At 33.1% G+C, this 17704-nt stretch overlaps 2 protein-coding genes across 2 annotated transcripts; one reads left to right on the top strand and one right to left on the bottom strand.

The window, feature by feature from the left end:
* The first annotated feature begins 2287 nt into the window (after positions 1-2287).
* On the top strand, positions 2288-4138 carry LOC114415525 (abscisic acid receptor PYL8-like). The gene is made up of 3 exons (XM_028380261.1): positions 2288-2502; positions 2570-2785; positions 3534-4138. The coding sequence occupies exons 1-3, from the start codon at positions 2386-2388 to the stop codon at positions 3774-3776; spliced, it is 576 nt and encodes a 191-aa protein (XP_028236062.1). The 5' UTR covers positions 2288-2385; the 3' UTR covers positions 3777-4138.
* Positions 4139-5736: 1598 nt separating this feature from the next.
* On the bottom strand, positions 5737-17704 carry LOC114415524 (ATP-dependent zinc metalloprotease FTSH 11, chloroplastic/mitochondrial-like). Its single transcript, XM_028380260.1, has 17 exons — positions 17140-17704; positions 16535-16688; positions 15908-16000; positions 15700-15785; positions 15485-15608; positions 14540-14659; positions 14123-14173; positions 13298-13359; positions 11096-11153; positions 10845-10970; positions 10681-10761; positions 8673-8802; positions 8432-8580; positions 7318-7599; positions 6943-7032; positions 6744-6797; positions 5737-6310 (listed from the first exon to the last, which is right to left on the bottom strand). The coding sequence occupies exons 1-17, from the start codon at positions 17619-17621 to the stop codon at positions 6155-6157; spliced, it is 2298 nt and encodes a 765-aa protein (XP_028236061.1). The 5' UTR covers positions 17622-17704; the 3' UTR covers positions 5737-6154.

Raw genomic sequence — 17704 nt, 5'->3', positions numbered from 1 at the left:
AATTAGAGAGCATAAATGAAGGGAAATAAATATTTCCTACTTCCTCCGTCAAGATTAAGGTATATGTGTATTTTTATTCACAAAAGACATTTTTATCCCATGGAAATAAATATTTCCTACTTCCTTCGCCGAGATTACATATTGACTGCAGCTGTAATTATTTCCTACCCAAGTAAAAAATATACTCAGAAATAATTAATTTTATTATTTCATAAAGAAACACGGGATTATTTTTATTTTTCCTCTCTTATGTTTTCTAGACTAAAGAATTTACCTGTAAAGCAATCGTCCCCCACAATTAAAATGATGTTTGTTCTTTTTTATAAGACATATTCTTGCATTAATTATTAAACTAAAAATCTCTCATTAAAAAGGAAGGAAAATGTATTGACAAATCATTAGAAGAAAGAGAACTATTAATGATAAAGATAATTTTGGAAAAAAATTATAAATTTAGGACATGTTTATTGCTTGCCAATCAAACTAAATTAATTATTTTCCTTAATTTAAATGAACTAGGTAATTGAGTCTTATACATAAGAATGAAGAGAGTATGACAAATACTTCCTCTAATCTTGAATATAAGAAGAAGAAAATATATATTTTTTATCTCAAATATAAGAAAATTTCAACTAACTTTACCTAATTACATGTTACTATATCTAAAATATTATTCATTTAATTGATGTATTAGTTTCAATGGTTGTTTCTTATTCTTTATATCAAGTTCGAATGAATGATAAATTGAGAAAAAAAATATTTTTTAATTGAAATTGATACAATTAAATGTGATTAACTAACTTTCTTACTTAGTGTAATATGATATAAAATTCCTCTAATTAGTTATTTTTTTGTCTTAATACCTCAATTCATTAGGGGAAATAAACCTTAATTAATTCAGAACTCATTCAGAAAGTAAGTAAAACCTTAATAATTATTTCTGTCAAAAATCGAATTCGAGAAATATCCAAATAATTTAACCTTAACTTCAACATATATTAATCATTTATGCTCATTCACTTTATTAATTTAAAAAGAGAAATTAAAAAATATTTAACCATTATTCTAAAGATCATAATTAAAGAATCAATCGATAATTTTTTTAAAAGTTATTATAAAAATATATCAAGTAACATCGAATGTTACACTTTTAAATAAAAAAATGTTTTTAATTTCTTAATCATCGTTCTTGATCATTATTCTACAGATTCAAATGAACTGTGGCATTAAATAGAACAACTACTGTGGCCTTGAGTAAAAATAAAGAAGAAAGCATAAATGCTGTACCCCCTTGAACATGATTCTTTTTATATATAGGCTCCGTTTGGCTGCTAAAGTGTTACGACTTACGGGTACCTTCACCTCAAATGTCGCACCAAAAATAGCCAATCAAATCATGGTTGGTTTTGTTGGGTAAAGGCAGGCAAGTAGGAGTATAGGACTATCGTCTCTTTGATTTTGACCGTTAAAACCTTTTTCTTTTTCAAGAATGTTAAATGCACACCAGCACACGTACTTTAATATTCATGCTTGCTCTTAACCTTTTGAAACTTTCTTTTATTTTATTTCTTACAAGTATTTTCTTTTAAAAAAAATATTCCTGTTTGAGATTAAATAATAAATATAGTCATCGAGATTAATACAAATTTGAATCTTAATTAATCAAATTGCGTAAAATTAGTCTTTTTGTTAGATACAATCATCACTGGTTAAGCTTGCTTTAGTGGAACATTAATAAGGATTTTTAGAGCATTGATTAAAATTTAATAAAAAAGAGTAATAAAAATTACTAAATGTATAAAAAATTAAAAATTATGATATAAACTACATTTGACAAAACATTTTATTTAATTTTTAATTATTTATTAGCTAAAAAATTTGTGTTTGAAAAACTTGTTTGTTTAATTATTCTGTAAATAATTTTTTTAAAACTCTAGTTTCTATTTTTTAATATTTTATTTTTATTTTTAATGTATTTATAAAAAATTTTATTGTGTTTTTAAAATAAGCTATGATTTTATTATTTTTTTCATTTTCTACGAAATATGTACATTATTATTATTTGTTCATGAATAAAAATATATTAGGTAAAAAAATGATGGAAAATATATGATATGAAACGAATGGACAAATGGAGAGGGAGTATTTTAAGTAACGTGAGTGTGAGAAAACGACAGGAGTGGAAAAGGACAAAGCAGTGGCGAAATTGTAATAATCCCAGGAAGCAGGTGGCGTTTTTGAAGAAAACAATGAAAAAGGTGTCGGTTTAGTTATTTATATTGATTGGAAGTTAGTTTGGGATAATAGAGAGAAGGATTCAGACTCTGGAAGCTTCCTTTGGCCGGAGAAGAAGACGGTGTCGTTTGAGACTTGGGGGAGAGGAGAATGACAGAGTTGAGCAGCAGAGAGGTGGAATACATAAGGAGACACCACAGCAAGGCAGCAGAGGACAATCAGTGTGCCTCTGCTCTCGTTAAGCACATAAGGGCCCCACTTCCTCTCGTAATTCCCTTTGCATCATTAAGTAATTAAGTAATTATTATATTATTAATTACTTTATGATTTGTAGGTGTGGTCGTTGGTGAGGAGATTTGATGAGCCGCAGAAGTATAAACCGTTTGTGAGCAGGTGCGTGGTGAGGGGAAACCTTGAGATTGGGAGTTTGAGAGAGGTTGATGTTAAGTCCGGCCTTCCAGCGACTACTAGTACTGAAAGATTAGAGATTCTTGATGACAATCATCATATACTTAGCGTCAGGATTATTGGCGGTGATCATAGACTTAGGGTACGTAACTAACTTATATCCATCTCAGTTCAAGCTACATACTCAATGGAGTATTCTTCATTACCTTCAATATTTTATTATCTACTTTTTCTTTGCTTTGGCTCAGAGGAGTTTTTTTTCCTCTCTTGCTTATAAATTTGTCTCTTAATTTTTTATGGTTAGATGATTTCTCCGAGGCAAAACGTGCCGGAAAAATAAAAGGATATTTTCTGCACATATTGCTTCATATTTCTTGAGTTGTTAAAATTAAATTATTTGTGCATTCTTGTTCAAGTCTCTGCAACATTTTAGAAAGCAGAAAATAACTGTTGTGTTCAGAGAAGTGGCAATTTTGTCCGGTCACTCTGCCTCGTTTCTTGCTAAATTTTTCGTTGTCTAGCAATTTTACCAACTGTGACTTGTCAGATCAGTATTAGTTCAGATTTCTTCAATTCTATTGTCAGATCAGTTTTTGGAATAGTTAGTTGTTAGTTTTGACAAGCAATTCCAATTATACGTTTACACTTATACAAAAACATAAGCCACAGATATGGTTTTCATAAACCACCTCCCATTCATTTACAAATTAAGAGGAAAAAATCTGTCATTTCAATTGTAAATGGTCATGTGATAAACTTTTATAATAGCCATTTTAATTAAAAGTTATATCTAAAATAATTTCTAACTAATTAACAATGTAAAAAATCTCACAGCATATGGAAATTAAAAAAAAAAGTTTTTGATGTAAGTTGTGTCTGTTGTGTTTCAGAACTACTCGTCTATCATGTCCCTCCACCCAGAAATTGTTGATGGAAGGCCAGGTACCCTGGTAATTGAATCATTTGTGGTGGACATACCTGAAGGCAACACCAAGGATGAGACCTGCTACTTCGTTGAAGCATTGATCAAATGCAATCTCAAATCACTTGCTGATGTCTCAGAAGGCCTTACTTTGCAGGACCACACTGAACCAATTGATCGAAAATACGAGTTATTGATCACAAGAGGCTGAGAATTTGGCTGCCATGGATGAAGCTTTCCCAACTTTGGAGACATAGAAGACGGAATGCCAAATGGCAATGGTGCTTTATTCTCTGTTATATATGATTGCTTTTGCTCGTTTCTCTCTTTAGTGGTAGTTAAAAAGAATAGAATGTTTTAGACAAATGTCTGAATCAGTGCAGGAAAAGGTGACTGCATGTTATGTTCTTTCTGTATATAGGTGTTGGTCAAAGTTGGTCCGTAAAATTGTTTCCATTGGTCAGTACTCAGTTGTAATTTCTGGTTGCAGTAAATTTTTAGCAAATAACAGAGGTTTCTTCTTAAATGAGTACTATTATATTATAAATAATATCTGGACAGCTTATGTAGTTCTTTATCGAGTACTATATAACATTTCATTTGAGTATGGTAAAAATAGGAAACTTATTATGGGGGCGTTTGATAATGGAAGAAAACGTTTTCGACCTGGAACAAGTTGGAAATTAAAGGTAACAGAGTATGTCTAGATGGGGAAAAGAAGTAGAATAAATTGGATGAAGAATAATCTAGGGTGTTCATAGGTACGGGTTACCAGTGAATTCAAATTGATTTAAATCAATCTGAATTGTTTGAGTTGAATCAATTATATATTTGGATCAAAACTAAATTGAATCAATAAAATCGTTCAGGTACCGATTAAGTCACATGTTTAGATTTATAAATTTGATCAAAATTGAACTGAAGCGATCAAAATTTTTAGAATTGTTTGGTTTAACTTTAAATGCTATTAATATTGGGACTCCAAAGATTAGAACAACAAGTATTGGGAACACTGGTGTTGGAACTCCTTAAGGTATTATTTTTAGGTGTGTTCTTTTATTTAAGCAAATATGATTATAACACAAATCTAGTTGCATCAAAATTTATTGCAATAAATTGATTTGTAGGAAATAATTGTGATTCAAATTATTATAATAATTCTCATTAAAGAATATTTTATTTTGATTTGAATTAATCTATTTTAGAATATTATATGTTAATCACATTAAATAAATCAATTTTACTATTTTTAGACATTAGATAATATTATGTTAATTGTATTGGATATTTGAATGAGTTATGATATAAAATAGTAGTTTTAAGAAGAAAAAAAAAATCAAATTTAAATGAATAATCCGTCGACTCGAACTGAATCAAACCGTTCGTCAATGGATTGAGTTCAAAAAAAAAATATGAAAATCAAACCGAACTAAATCGATTAAATTTAATTGGATTGAATCCTAAATTTACCTAAAATCGACCCGCATACACCCCTACAATAATCTTCTATTAACTTTTTAATTATACAATTTGAAAAGACAAGAATAGCAATTTTCAAATTCTAAAAAAATAAATTATATTATTTTTAAGAGCTATTATTCAATGAGTATATTTAAGAGGTTTCCTTCACAATAGTATTTTTAAAGTTAAATTCTTATATCATTCAATCTATCATTTTTTAAATGATTTTTTATAAAGAATATCAATAGTAAAAAATAATATTCTATCACAATATAAATAGTTTATTATAAATTTAATTATATAATTACAGACTACAGATTTTGCATGTAAACTCTCTCCCCACCCCCCACCCCTCTCTCTCTCACACACACATGCAAATTAGTTAATTATGTAACCACCTAATAAACCTTTTCTGATATGAAAACTTAACAACTCGACAGTGACGTGATTAGTCTTTAGTACTATATTTCAAGAGGCACAGATCACTAATTTTTCAATAGGCGACATCATTTTTTAGTCTTCACAGTTCACACCTTTTGTATATATTTAATGCTTAGCAATTACGAGTTACGCATATCTTATATTCATCGCTTCCAGTCCATTAAAAATACAGACCCGCCATCAGAGATCGTTCCCATGCTTCGGGAGCAATAGTGCTTACACAAATGCGAATTTTATTCCTACAAACTTTAATTGATAACTTAATCATGTGAACAAAAATACTTGGATATCTGTAAACAATAAACTTTTAAAGCAACGAATAATGTGTAGACTACTAGTACACACAAAAATAAATAAATAAAAGACTAGTAGGCACAGTTCTCAAAACTTCCAAACAAACATCTTTCTACAAATTATAAATGATTCTCTTAAAAAAATGTTGTTCGCACTCCTAGCAAGAGCAATATTCAGGTCTGTCATTGTGAGCAGGACTGGTTGCTTCAAATATACTCAAAGGTGTATCACTTCTTAAGTTCCTATCAAAATCTTATGGCCAGAATAGCATGCACAAAGGAGTGGATCTGCAACAAATGGATCAAGAAATATACCTGTTGTGTGACTAGGTATGCTGTACAGAGCGTCCCCCTATAGTTAGTATAGTTAACAGACATCAAACAGGAAGAATGTTTAGACCAACACGAGCTCCTCTTCTGCTGCTTCTTGTTCCTGGTCCTTTGGCAGTCTTCCTTCCCGATATGGTCGTAGTATCCGCCTGATTTCTTCTGCATTAAGCGTCTCATACTCCAATAATGCATTTGCTAGAGCATGTAATGCCTTCTCATGCTGAAGAAAAGTCAGAAGTTATTTGAGTTCAGAACTTATTAAGATGCTATAAAATTGTAAATCTCGTGCATGGCATAATTTTGGTTGCTTACTTCGATTAATCAAACACCAGGGAAAAAGCTATGTACATACAACAGAAAAATCTATTATTTTTTGAATCTTTCATCCGTACAAGGTGTTATCAATGCACAATAGTAGCTTTTGGTTCAGAATTATTAAGCTTCCAAAGGCACTCTGTCATTGATTGTAAAATTTTAGTTTAGGACACCAAATATCATGTTCTTTTTTTCTAGTACGTAAATAACATGTTCCTAGTATTAGCAGCAGTAAATTTATATCAAATATTGATATCAAGAAAATGAATACTTTTAAGAAGGATGATAGACTTGAAAGTGCTAGAATTGATAGGTCAAACACAGTTGATTTTACAAACCTTCCTTAGAAGGGCTTTTACTCGATCATATGCTTCTCTAAGAAGTTTCACAACCTGCAGAACAAGAAATTCAAATCATAAACCAGATTTGCATTTTTCATAAAATAATAATTCCTTGAAAGAACAAAAAATAAAATCATAAATAACCCACTATCAAAAGATTCAAAATGATATAAGGAGATAGGTTCAAACCACTTGCCTCTGCATCAATACGGGACTGCAAGTCAGAACTAGGACTCTCCTTTATATGAATTGGCCCTATCGCATCACTCATCCCACAAATTGATACCTTGTGCAGAAATGAAAATGACAACAGAGTTAATCTCTCATTTTAAAACGAGAGGACAGGTCCAGACTCCAGTACATAGCCGAAGGTTCCAGTTGACAGTTTCACAAAGTTCCAAGTGCTGTGTTACTACTCCTTATGAACATTCCAAGTAGTAATTACATTGAAAGACATATAAAAGCACAGGAGTTTTTGCATGGATTCAGTGGCCAAGATAAAGTCAACAAAAACCCTGGTTCCACAGACGAAGAAACTTCATTTGGCATTAATAATGAAGCAAAGAATTACCATATACTGGGCAAGCTCAGTAGCTGTATGGAGATCACTACTTGCTCCTGTTGTGATATGATCCTGACCAAAGATAATTTCTTCTGCCACTCTTCCTCCCATACAAACATCAAGACGAGCTAGTAACTGCTTCTTGCTGATTGATGTCTCATCACCAGAGGGAAGCTGAGTGACCATTCCTAAAGCAGATCCACGAGGCATGATTGTTGCCTTGTGAATTGGTTGAGCACCCTCAGTGTTAATAGCAACAATTGCATGGCCACTCTCATGATAAGCAGTAAGCTGAAAGTTTCACAAGCAATATTAAAATACATAACTGTACATCAATAAATAGTTAAATACTAAATATTTTATTAACTCTAAACAAGAAATTATAAAAATTTACAGATCATTATTTTGCAAGCTGATTTTGGACATTAAAATATTGGGTTGAAATCAAGAAAATGACAAATCTAACGATAAAATACAATCTTGTATTTCTATTATGCCAGATTGGTATCTCTACAGAGAGAAGAGCATTGCAGAAACATCATACAAGCAAAAGCTGATTTCAATTTTCCTGAATAAACGGTGGACTGAAAGATGCTCATAAGCAATGATATAAGAATTGGTTTTGAGCCACCAGTAGGTTACAATATGTTACTCAAACAAATATGATTCAAGATTCAGGGACACCTTTGGAAGAGTATCAATTTACCAATAGATATCCAACTCACCAGCTGACAACTGTTGATCAACTTCTATTCATCAGAGCATCATTGATTTTCTTTAAGAACAAAAAAATCATAAAAGGTTGATGTATTTTAATGATTGTAGATAATTTCACTGTATAGCAAATGGAATGCCCGAAAAATGAGTTCTTGGGATTTTTCAATTTAAGAGACTCTCAGGGTAATGATTAGATTTGTTAGCAATCTTCCAACATAATTGACTTCTACGGGGACAACAATGAATTTTGAAATAATGTAGCACAGTAATTTCAGGTTAAATTTTTTTTAGAAGGGAACAAGGTTAAAAACTGTAGTGATTTACACCCACACATATCAATCATATAGATCACAGCAAGAAGTTCAAGTGCTAAACCAGATTTCATAACATATATACTGTACATTACCTTTTTTGACTCTTCGGATATGGACATTGTTTTCCGTTCTGTACCCATAATTATTCTATCTTTGGCAAACTCTAACTGTGCAGCTGCTAAATTCTCTGCACCTTCGACAGCAGCTTTAATGGCAGCAATGTTTACCAGGTTTGCAAGATCTAGTTTGGAATAATTATACAACACAGTCGTGAATGAAATTTGAAAAAGAATGGAAGGAGGGTCATGTCACATGTATTGAAAAATTATTCACCTGCCCCATTGAATCCTGGGGTTCCACGAGCAATTGATTTAATATCTATATCATCAGCCAATGGTTTATCTTGAAGGTAAAGCTCCAATATTTCTTGTCGACCACGTAAATCTGGATTTGGTACAACAATCTGGAATTGGGTTGGTTAGTCTACTTATATTCTATATCAAAATTACATAGCAATGAGAGCATTCAGGAATTAGTTTGATATAATTTTAAAGTTAGGTTCAAGTAGAGAGATCACTGTCATAACATTGAAAAACTTAGGGTAGATGATGTTTTTGGTCCCTATATTTTAAAACTAGTGGTTTGAATCCTCCAGTTTCTAAAATACAATGAAATTAGTTAGTCTGCTTGTTGACTGTCTAATTGATGACAACGTGGCTGTATGACATCAATGTCATGTGGCAAGTATTTGCATGTTTCATTTTAAGAATGTTTATTCCTTGTAAAATTGGTCTTGATCCCTATATTTTAAAACCAGTGATTTGAGTCCTCCAATTTATAGAATACAGTGAAAATAGTCAATATTACTAACTTCATTGGGATGGTTGCTCGAACAACATGCGGTATGCTCTAATGATAGACAAGCGACCCCAAATACAAATGAAGCATCAAAACCTCTGATGCATGCTCCTTGATAGCCTTCAGTACTAATGGAGTTCCAACACTTTGAACTCCAATTAAACACCCTAAGCAAACTTTGCTAATATTAGGGACAAATTTCTTTGGTATTGGCATATTTCTTGGTTAGACATTTTTGCATTCAGCCTCCGAAAAACCTCAAAGATATCTAGATAAGGCATTCAGTATCCAAGTCAAGCTTAAGATTTTTCACTATCTCACAATGTCTATTATAACAAATCAAGGGATGCCACCTTTTTTTATCCTTTTGAGATACCTTACCCAAAAGCTCTACCTAATAGGAAAAAAGTCTACCTAACTTTACCATGTTGTAATTAACATTGTGCAATAGGGAACCTTGCCCCTGATATTAGTAAAATTTGACGACGCTGTTAATTACAGCTCCAAATGTTGGAACTCCATTAGTTACTAAAGGGTGACAAGGAGCATGCATTAAAGGTGTTGACATCCAATTTAGATTTGGGTTCACTCGTTTGTTGTTAAAGCAGGCCATGTGACCGTCACGTATCATTCATGTCACACAAAATTGCAATGTGTTAGGGACCAAGACCAATTTTGATAAATTTTATAGAGACCAAAAACACCATTTATCCAAAAGTTAAATAATTTCATGTTTATACAGAAAAACTCCAACCTTTTAGACTGGTACAGGGTCAATGGACAAAATTGTTTATTGTGAGGTTGCTTGTCATTTTTTTCTGGGATAAAAGAATAAGTATTATTAGTGCAGAGAAATAAAGACGCAGGAATATGATATTCTCCTAAGTACACCAGCTCACTAGGTGGCCTGAGCTTAAATTTTGTCAACTTCCAAAGGACCCAGCCAAAAAGCCGGAGAAAATTTTATGTAAAATGAAAACCAAAAATTCTAAATTCAGTTGATGAGAGGTTAAGAAGAATATCACTCATCCCAACAACACAATATTATCCTTGAGAATTCTAGCACCAAGCAAATAGCAAACATACTATATCACCAAAGAAAATTAGGTTTGTGCAGCCCCTATATAGCAGTCTTTTGTTAAAGAAAGAAGGGTAAGATCCTTTGGAAGAGTTCACTTTTGAAGGTTCGTAGTGTGACCCAAATGCCAAAGTTTTTGAACAAATAATCTTCTGTTCCACGTTTTATGGGAGAAAATTGTCCTTCTGGCTACCTTATGCATTTCAACCATGGTTTTTTCTGAGGGTTTTCTTCAATGGATTAACAAAGGGACTGGAGAGTCTTTCTGAGCTAAGTGCCTAATATTTTTATTTTCCTTTCTGGCTCTAGTTTATTTTCTTCTTTTGTTGTTCTAGAAGGATTTCTTATCCTCCTATTTTCTCTTTATAAATTCTGTTATCGAGGAGAAAAAGGAATAGGGCTTACATGTCTATCAAATCTACCAGGCCTTGTTAAAGCGGGATCAAGAATATCAGGCAGGTTTGTTGCAGCAATTACTATTATTCCCTACAAGATAAAGATGTTGAATAAATTAGGAAACAGAGAGAAACTAATTAAACACTCACAAATGTTTAAAACTTGAAATATACTTCATTCTGCTCAAATCCATCCATTTCAACAAGTAGTTGGTGCAATGTCTTCTTTGTATGACCTTCCCATTGTTTCCTAGTTGAACCAACAGCATCTATTTCATCAATGAAAATAATACAAGGAGCCTACAAAAAGGATGGGGCAAAAAGAATGTCCCTAATTAGAAACAAATAAGGAAATTATGTACAAAAGTAATTTAGCAAACCAGAATAACAAACAGTTGAGAGGCCATTGACCAAAGGCAACAAACCTTCTTTTTTGCTGCTTGAAATAAGGATCTTACACGTCGAGCACCAACTCCAACATACCTGAAATGGAAAAGTGATATGAAATTGAGCATACCTAACAACCAACACAGCATAACATCCCTTAATGTAATTATTAGGAATGGATTGGACCTAACTGATTAGATAGGTTTTGATATTATATTGATGAATTGGGCTTAACTCAACCATGAAAGCTAAGAGTTTTTTTGTGTTTGGGGGGGGGGGATTTCCAAGTCATTTAAGGAGTATTTTGTCCATATTTCTAGCCAATGTGGGGCTTCTTAACGAAAGACACCATCTATCAACTGCACAACTTACAACTACCAGAAGGAGCAAAAACAAACTTTTGCTTTTCTGCCAACTGCCAAGAGATCACAAGGAAAAGTTGTAAGACTTCATTTACCATGCTAGAGTGTCAAACCTAATGGACACTTGTCAAGCTAGCCAAAGTTGGTTCCCTAAAAGAGTTTTAGAATCATTTTGAATGGTAAACTCAGACTATAGTGATTTAGAAATTATAACCTTCACTCTGTTTGTTACAAATGATTGTGTTAGAATGCGAGTTATAAGCCTAACTCAATCCTATAAAACCGGCTTATAAGGTGAGGATTGTTTCCCACTTATATACTTTATCCTGGCCATATCTTTATCCAATGTGTGATTTCAACATGCCCCCTTTTTGCCCATGGTTACCCACCACAATTAAGGTGACTCTTCAACACTCTCCCTCACACTCAAGACTACCCACCCAGAGCGTGATAAACACAAGGGTCCCACCAATGGATCTAGGATAGGCTTTAATACCATGTTATAACACGGGCTTAGGGCATGAACCAAACACTTGGCTGATTGAATTTTGATCTTACTTCATATGTCATCATACATGTAACTAGATCAAGTATTTCTAGGCAAATATCTTTTTTGGCATCAAATCTTGTAATGTTTTCCTACTACCGCTGCAATAGACTTCACATGTAGTTATTAAAATCCTGTTGCTTTCCATTTGATCTACACTCAATGTTTCAAAGATGTATGATAAAACAACAACTTCTTGTTTAGTTAGGCTCATGATATAGAGTAGTGGTAGTCCAAACAATCTACTTAACCACGTTTGTGCCAACTCTATAGCAAACATATCATTTATGCGGTACCCTTTTGGAGAATTTGTGTTTCACAAAACCTTTGTAGGTTTCATAATTTTCTTTAGCGGTGAGAATAATTTTTTGCCACCTGTTTTCTTCTCCAATCTTTTAGCATCACCACCAGCATAGAGAAGTCGATGACCTTGTTTTGGAGTCTTTGTTGGTGTGCCAATAGTAATATTTTTTGTTAACTTAAGCACCAATTCACGAACATCCTCTATGGTTTTCTTCATCTCTTTCAGCCCATCATGATGTTTGACAATGTCAAACTCTTCAGGGATTGATTCACCACAATTTTCTTTGTTGTGAATTTGAATCGGTTGTGCATCTCCAATTGACATACTTTCACCATCTCTGGTTTTGTCACCTTTTTTTGGATGTACCGGAATTGGGTGAAGTACATCCCAAAAAAGGTGCAGAGAGAGAAAAGTATTTGATTTATAGCAAGGAAAAGTTATATCCTCATGATTCACTTTTTTCTATTTTCCTAATAGAAATATTGCATTTTACCATGAAGTAACACTAACAAATAAAGCCTTTTTAAATCCCAAACCACAATGGAATGATGCTGAGATGGCAATATAATACAACAGATAGTTAATAAAAGGTATGCTCCCATTAGAATGACAATAATAAATATTAAGAATTTATTATAATAAAGGGATTTAGCACTACTGTATGTATATGGGCTCAGCCTACATGCTTTTATGTACATAACCTAGTAAAGTAAATATGAGGGTTGCTGCACATTATAGTTTATCCCATTATAGTTTACTCATGTGCCTCTCTTTCTCTCTCTCTTTCTACAATAAAGAAGACCCAGTAATCAATATTAGAAAAGATAAAGAAACATAATACATGAATTACAGAGGACATTAATGTACCCTCGTTAACAAACTTTCCAGGACAATATATAATGTATCCTTATTAGTTATTACATTCTAGAAAAATAGATCCTAATATCCTGTTTCAAAAATTAAGACAATATATAATGTATTCTAAACACAGAAAAATTAAGCTATAAAATGCAAAAGGAAGACTTACATCTCCTCAAATTCTGATCCTGCCCGATAGAAAAATGGAACACCAGCTTCTCCAGCAATAGCCTTCAAGGTCCCATATAAAGCAAACACTATCAGATCACAATACATATCAATAGATTTACTCAAGAGGTAGACAATAACAAAGTAGTGTTGTTTTTCCATTTGTATTTATGAATTCTAAAGAATGAATGAGAAAATGAAGTTGTAAAAAATGCCCGGGTTCTTTACCATAAAAAAAAGCCCGAGTTCTTTATCCTCCAAAAAAAAAAACTGAGCTTAACCTTAAGGAAGTCAAACTCTTATGTATTGATGGGCCTACAGATACCATTATGTAAGAAGAAAAGAACATAATGTGCATGTATATATATCAAGCTTTTTCAATACGTTTGGTACAGGTATGAGAAAGGAAACAGGAGGATAAGTTAATTTATGCAAAAATAAAAATTAGATAATGATATCAGTGTCAGCAAATTTAATTGAAAACCTATCAGGTAGACATAATAAACAGCTGCAAGGACAAAAAATAAGGAAACAGAACATATACAATTATTAATAATGAGCATATCCAATCACAAGGGCATAGAAAAATAAACTTTTGCCTACAGTTACAGCTTAGAAGAACAAATTATGCAAAGAGATATTGAAGTCAAATCGAAAGACAAGAACCAAAGCCCAGATATGTACTTCCAGAAACTTCATGCAAGCATATAAAAGTGGAAATCCATAAATCACACAAGAGGCCAATAGGTTCAAGTTCTAAAAGCAAGAACTTCATAAAATTTGTAAAAGAAGTATCTTAAGATATGCAGAACAGAAACAAACTGACCTTGGCTAGAAGAGTTTTTCCAGTTCCAGGTGGTCCAGTCAAGAGAATCCCCTGAGAAAAGAAGTATTTTAGGCTCACTTGATGATAAACAACAAACAACCAATTTCCAATGTGCACTGAAAAGTAAAAACACAGCATCTAATTATTGGACAAGCAAGTTCATCAGTATATCATGCAATGAAAACAAATAAAAAACAAAATCCCTAACATTGCGGCGAGTAAAAGCTAGCATGTTTATTGATGTAAAGTGTAAGCCGAAAAATTGCATATGTTATCATGTCATAAATTGGGAAGGAAACCTAGTCTTACTAGAAATGATAAGCCAACCATATTTTTTTTTAAAAAAAAAGGTCAGAAATATAAGCAAGTGCTGACTAGCAAAAAAAGTTCAACAAATATACAATTACTTCTTCAGACCTTCGGCAACTTTCCTCCAAGGCGGGTAAATTTAGCTGGATTTTTCAGGTATTCCACAACTTCCTCAAGTTCTTGTTTTGCATCGTCACAACCTTTCACATCTTTAAATGTTTTAACATTCTGCAAGAGGAAAGAGAGCTTATATAAGGTTGTTTGTCATAATTTTCTGATTTGTTGTCAATTGGTCTCTCTGTATGTGTGAGTGTGTGTGTGTAATCAGCAAGGGAAACTGTTCTCCCTAATCTGGAGAACTAACTCAACAACTAAGAAAAAGACATGAACAGATATGGAGAGTAACTGAAAATGATCATAATATCCTTATCTAGAAAAAAAAATTTCTTGGGAGTCAGGATAGCTTTGGGGAGTACGAAAATTGCAAAGATTAAACAGAGAAGTTCTTCTCCTTGCCAAGACATAATAACAAAAAAACAGGAAAGAACATAACTAATTCTCAGAACAAGATACAGAAAAGTGAACAAAAGACCAGTCTGCAGGAAGGAACAGAAACTAAAAAAGAAAGAGGAATGCCAGAGAGTAACATAAGTTCACCAACATTAATGAGCCAAGATCAGTAGGGTGAGACTCCTGTAGTTTGCAGGGAACAAACTCTGAATGACAATGACCCAATTCATGGAATTAGATATACTACAGAACTTGTTGATTGATCAATGAAATTTCATATTTTGAATAATTGATAAACAAGGATTGTTTTATTTGGATATAAAAAAAGACTGCATATATTGTACTATTCATTTACAATCTTCTCATCCAAAATGCAGTGATGATAACCCAAATTTTGAGCAAACTATGCCTTGCAATTTTCATCTTATTTTCAAGAAATACACAATGTACAATTTTGGCATGTTATATGCTTAAGATCATGCTTATCAAAAAAAAAAAAATGCTTAAGATCGTGTTAGTTAGAATGCATCCTAAAATGTTAACCTTTTCTGGCACCACTTCTTTATTTAGTTCCTTTGGAGCATATGTACTACTTGAGCCAACACTTGAAGTTCCAATCCCACCCAAGCTTACTATGAATTTTTGAAGTGCAACCATACCCACAACCCTGAAACACATTTTATACGACAATAAATGAAACTTCAGGTAAGATATAGATAAGAGAAAGAAAGAGAGAAATAGAAACTAAAGGCTCATACCAGACCAATCCCATAACAACAATAAACAATATAGTTGACAAAAGATCTTGTACAAAACGTGACTTCTGTGATACTTTGCGATCAACCTAAAGGTGGAAACAGATTCATGAGATTCCCAAAACAAACAAAAAGAATCTGGAGTTAAAATTCTAAACACTAAAACCATGAATCAAAAAGAACATTTTTTTTCTTTTGCAATAACTGTTACCATAGCAACATGTAATGGCTGCCTCTCAGATGTTCCAGGGCTAAGAATAGGCTCATCTGATTTACCTGATGCTCGCTGCTTCAACTCTTGCAACTGAAACAAAGAATATATTTGCTATCAGTTGTACCATGATATAACCAACACATGTAAACTATGAAATAAAAGAAGACAAATAAAGCTTTTATATAGGTGAAAAGACAATTCATCGAGACAAAAGGAATAGATGCAGAACATTAAATTTGGGAAAAAACAAGAGTGCCATGAAGAAAATCAAAATAAATGAGTGTAGAAAGAAGCAGAGGGGAAGAACCAGTTTTTAGGCTCATTCATTCTATCATATCATAGATTTGAAGAGAAAACACAAATCAAATCATTTAGATCCAGAAATACATGCAGGAGAAATAGTGCTTTAAAATTTGCATTGTTTAAAAGTATCCGAAACACCACTGGTATGAATTTCAGATCACAAGACTCTAGGACAGTAATAGTCAGGACAAGAACATAATCAACAAAGTTGTCTAACTCCTCAATGACACAAAAAGCCTAGTACACTCTTGCGCATATGAAAAATGATCAATCAAAAACTGATCAACAAAGACCAAATAGCATTAAGAAAAACGTGACTACCAGGGTAGGAAGTCTAGAAGGTTTCCCATATTCCTCATTTGGCAGATATTCAGCAATAGCATTAGTGACCACAAGAGCTCGAAGATATTCTACAACTCCTATACTGTCTACAGCACCCTCCCTTCCTTCAAAGTGCTTGATGACAGACTCAGGACTGGCAAAAAATGAAAAACATAAGAGAAACTTTGACGCAAACTGAAATCATTCATAAAACTGAAAAAATTATTCCAAGTGCTAACTACATTCTTCATTGTCTTTCTGTTAGTTTGAGCTGTACTGTGCTATTTATAGCCTTTATTTCTTTTAAATTTTTTTACGGAATCAGTGGTTGTTTTAATTTTTCTTCTTTGTGATTTCTGATTGAACAAAACTTAAGAGACAATTCCTTACGTATTTTTAGTGTTATTATTTGTCAATCAGAATTGAAGTTTTTTTACTTTAATAATATTTGTTAACCTTTAACGCAAACTTTTATTGCATAAATTAGTGGGGAAAAAAAAAGTCTAATATTTGATTGAAGATGAGCACCAAAAGCACCTAAGGAACTGTGTATAAGTTATCTCGATTTCACGGTGCAATGCGATTCGATTCAATTCAATTCAAACCTGTGTTTATTAAGTTCAATAAGTAGTGTGGTTTGTTTGGCGACATCATTGGGATTCGCCTCGGCGTCAACAATTAACCTAGCCAAACGCCTCTCCTGCTGCCAGAGAGGCAACCAGTTCATGAAATCGGCGAAAGCCTTTTCAACACTCTCTCTCGCTCCCTCGTACAACGCCACAATCGGCAACCTCTCTTCCTCTTTTGCACTCTCGCTCTTTTCCTCTCCGATCGAAGGATCGGAACTCTCAGCGTCGACGACACTCGGAGTCGCTTCGTTTTCAATTACACTAGAATCGGCGCCGGAGGGATTGGATTGGGAGCGGGAAGCGACGCTGCGAGAGACGGAAGAGTGAAGGCGCGGCTGAAACATTTTGCATGGAGATAGGAAGTTGAAAGAGTGAGGATGGAGTTTGTAGAGTTGAGGATGGTGAGAGCTAAATGGGAGAGAAGTTCTGCAGAGAAGTGAGGCTTGAAGTGTGGCCATAATGGTTATTGTTTCTTCTTCTTCGCTCGGAGCAGAGGAGGAATGAATGTGTGAAGGAAGAGCTACTAAGAGTATCACCTTAT

Source organism: Glycine soja, chromosome 6 (genome assembly GCF_004193775.1).
Source record: "Glycine soja cultivar W05 chromosome 6, ASM419377v2, whole genome shotgun sequence".
NCBI classification, from domain to species: domain Eukaryota; kingdom Viridiplantae; phylum Streptophyta; class Magnoliopsida; order Fabales; family Fabaceae; genus Glycine; species Glycine soja.
This window is presented reverse-complemented; position numbering and strand designations above follow the sequence as displayed.

Excerpts from the sequence above, each read along its gene's own strand:
- LOC114415525 (XM_028380261.1), top strand. The coding sequence starts at position 2,386 with ATGACAGAGTTGAGCAGCAGAGAGGTGGAATACATAAGGAGACACCAC. Across the intron at positions 2,503-2,569 it reads TAAGGGCCCCACTTCCTCTC|GTGTGGTCGTTGGTGAGGAG; the intron begins GTAATTCCCTTT and ends TATGATTTGTAG. Across the intron at positions 2,786-3,533 it reads GCGGTGATCATAGACTTAGG|AACTACTCGTCTATCATGTC; the intron begins GTACGTAACTAA and ends GTTGTGTTTCAG.
- LOC114415524 (XM_028380260.1), bottom strand. The coding sequence starts at position 17,621 with ATGGCCACACTTCAAGCCTCACTTCTCTGCAGAACTTCTCTCCCATTT. Across the intron at positions 13,360-14,122 it reads GAAAAACTCTTCTAGCCAAG|GCTATTGCTGGAGAAGCTGG; the intron begins GTCAGTTTGTTT and ends GGGACCTTGAAG. Across the intron at positions 10,762-10,844 it reads ATGGATTTGAGCAGAATGAA|GGAATAATAGTAATTGCTGC; the intron begins GTATATTTCAAG and ends TTTATCTTGTAG.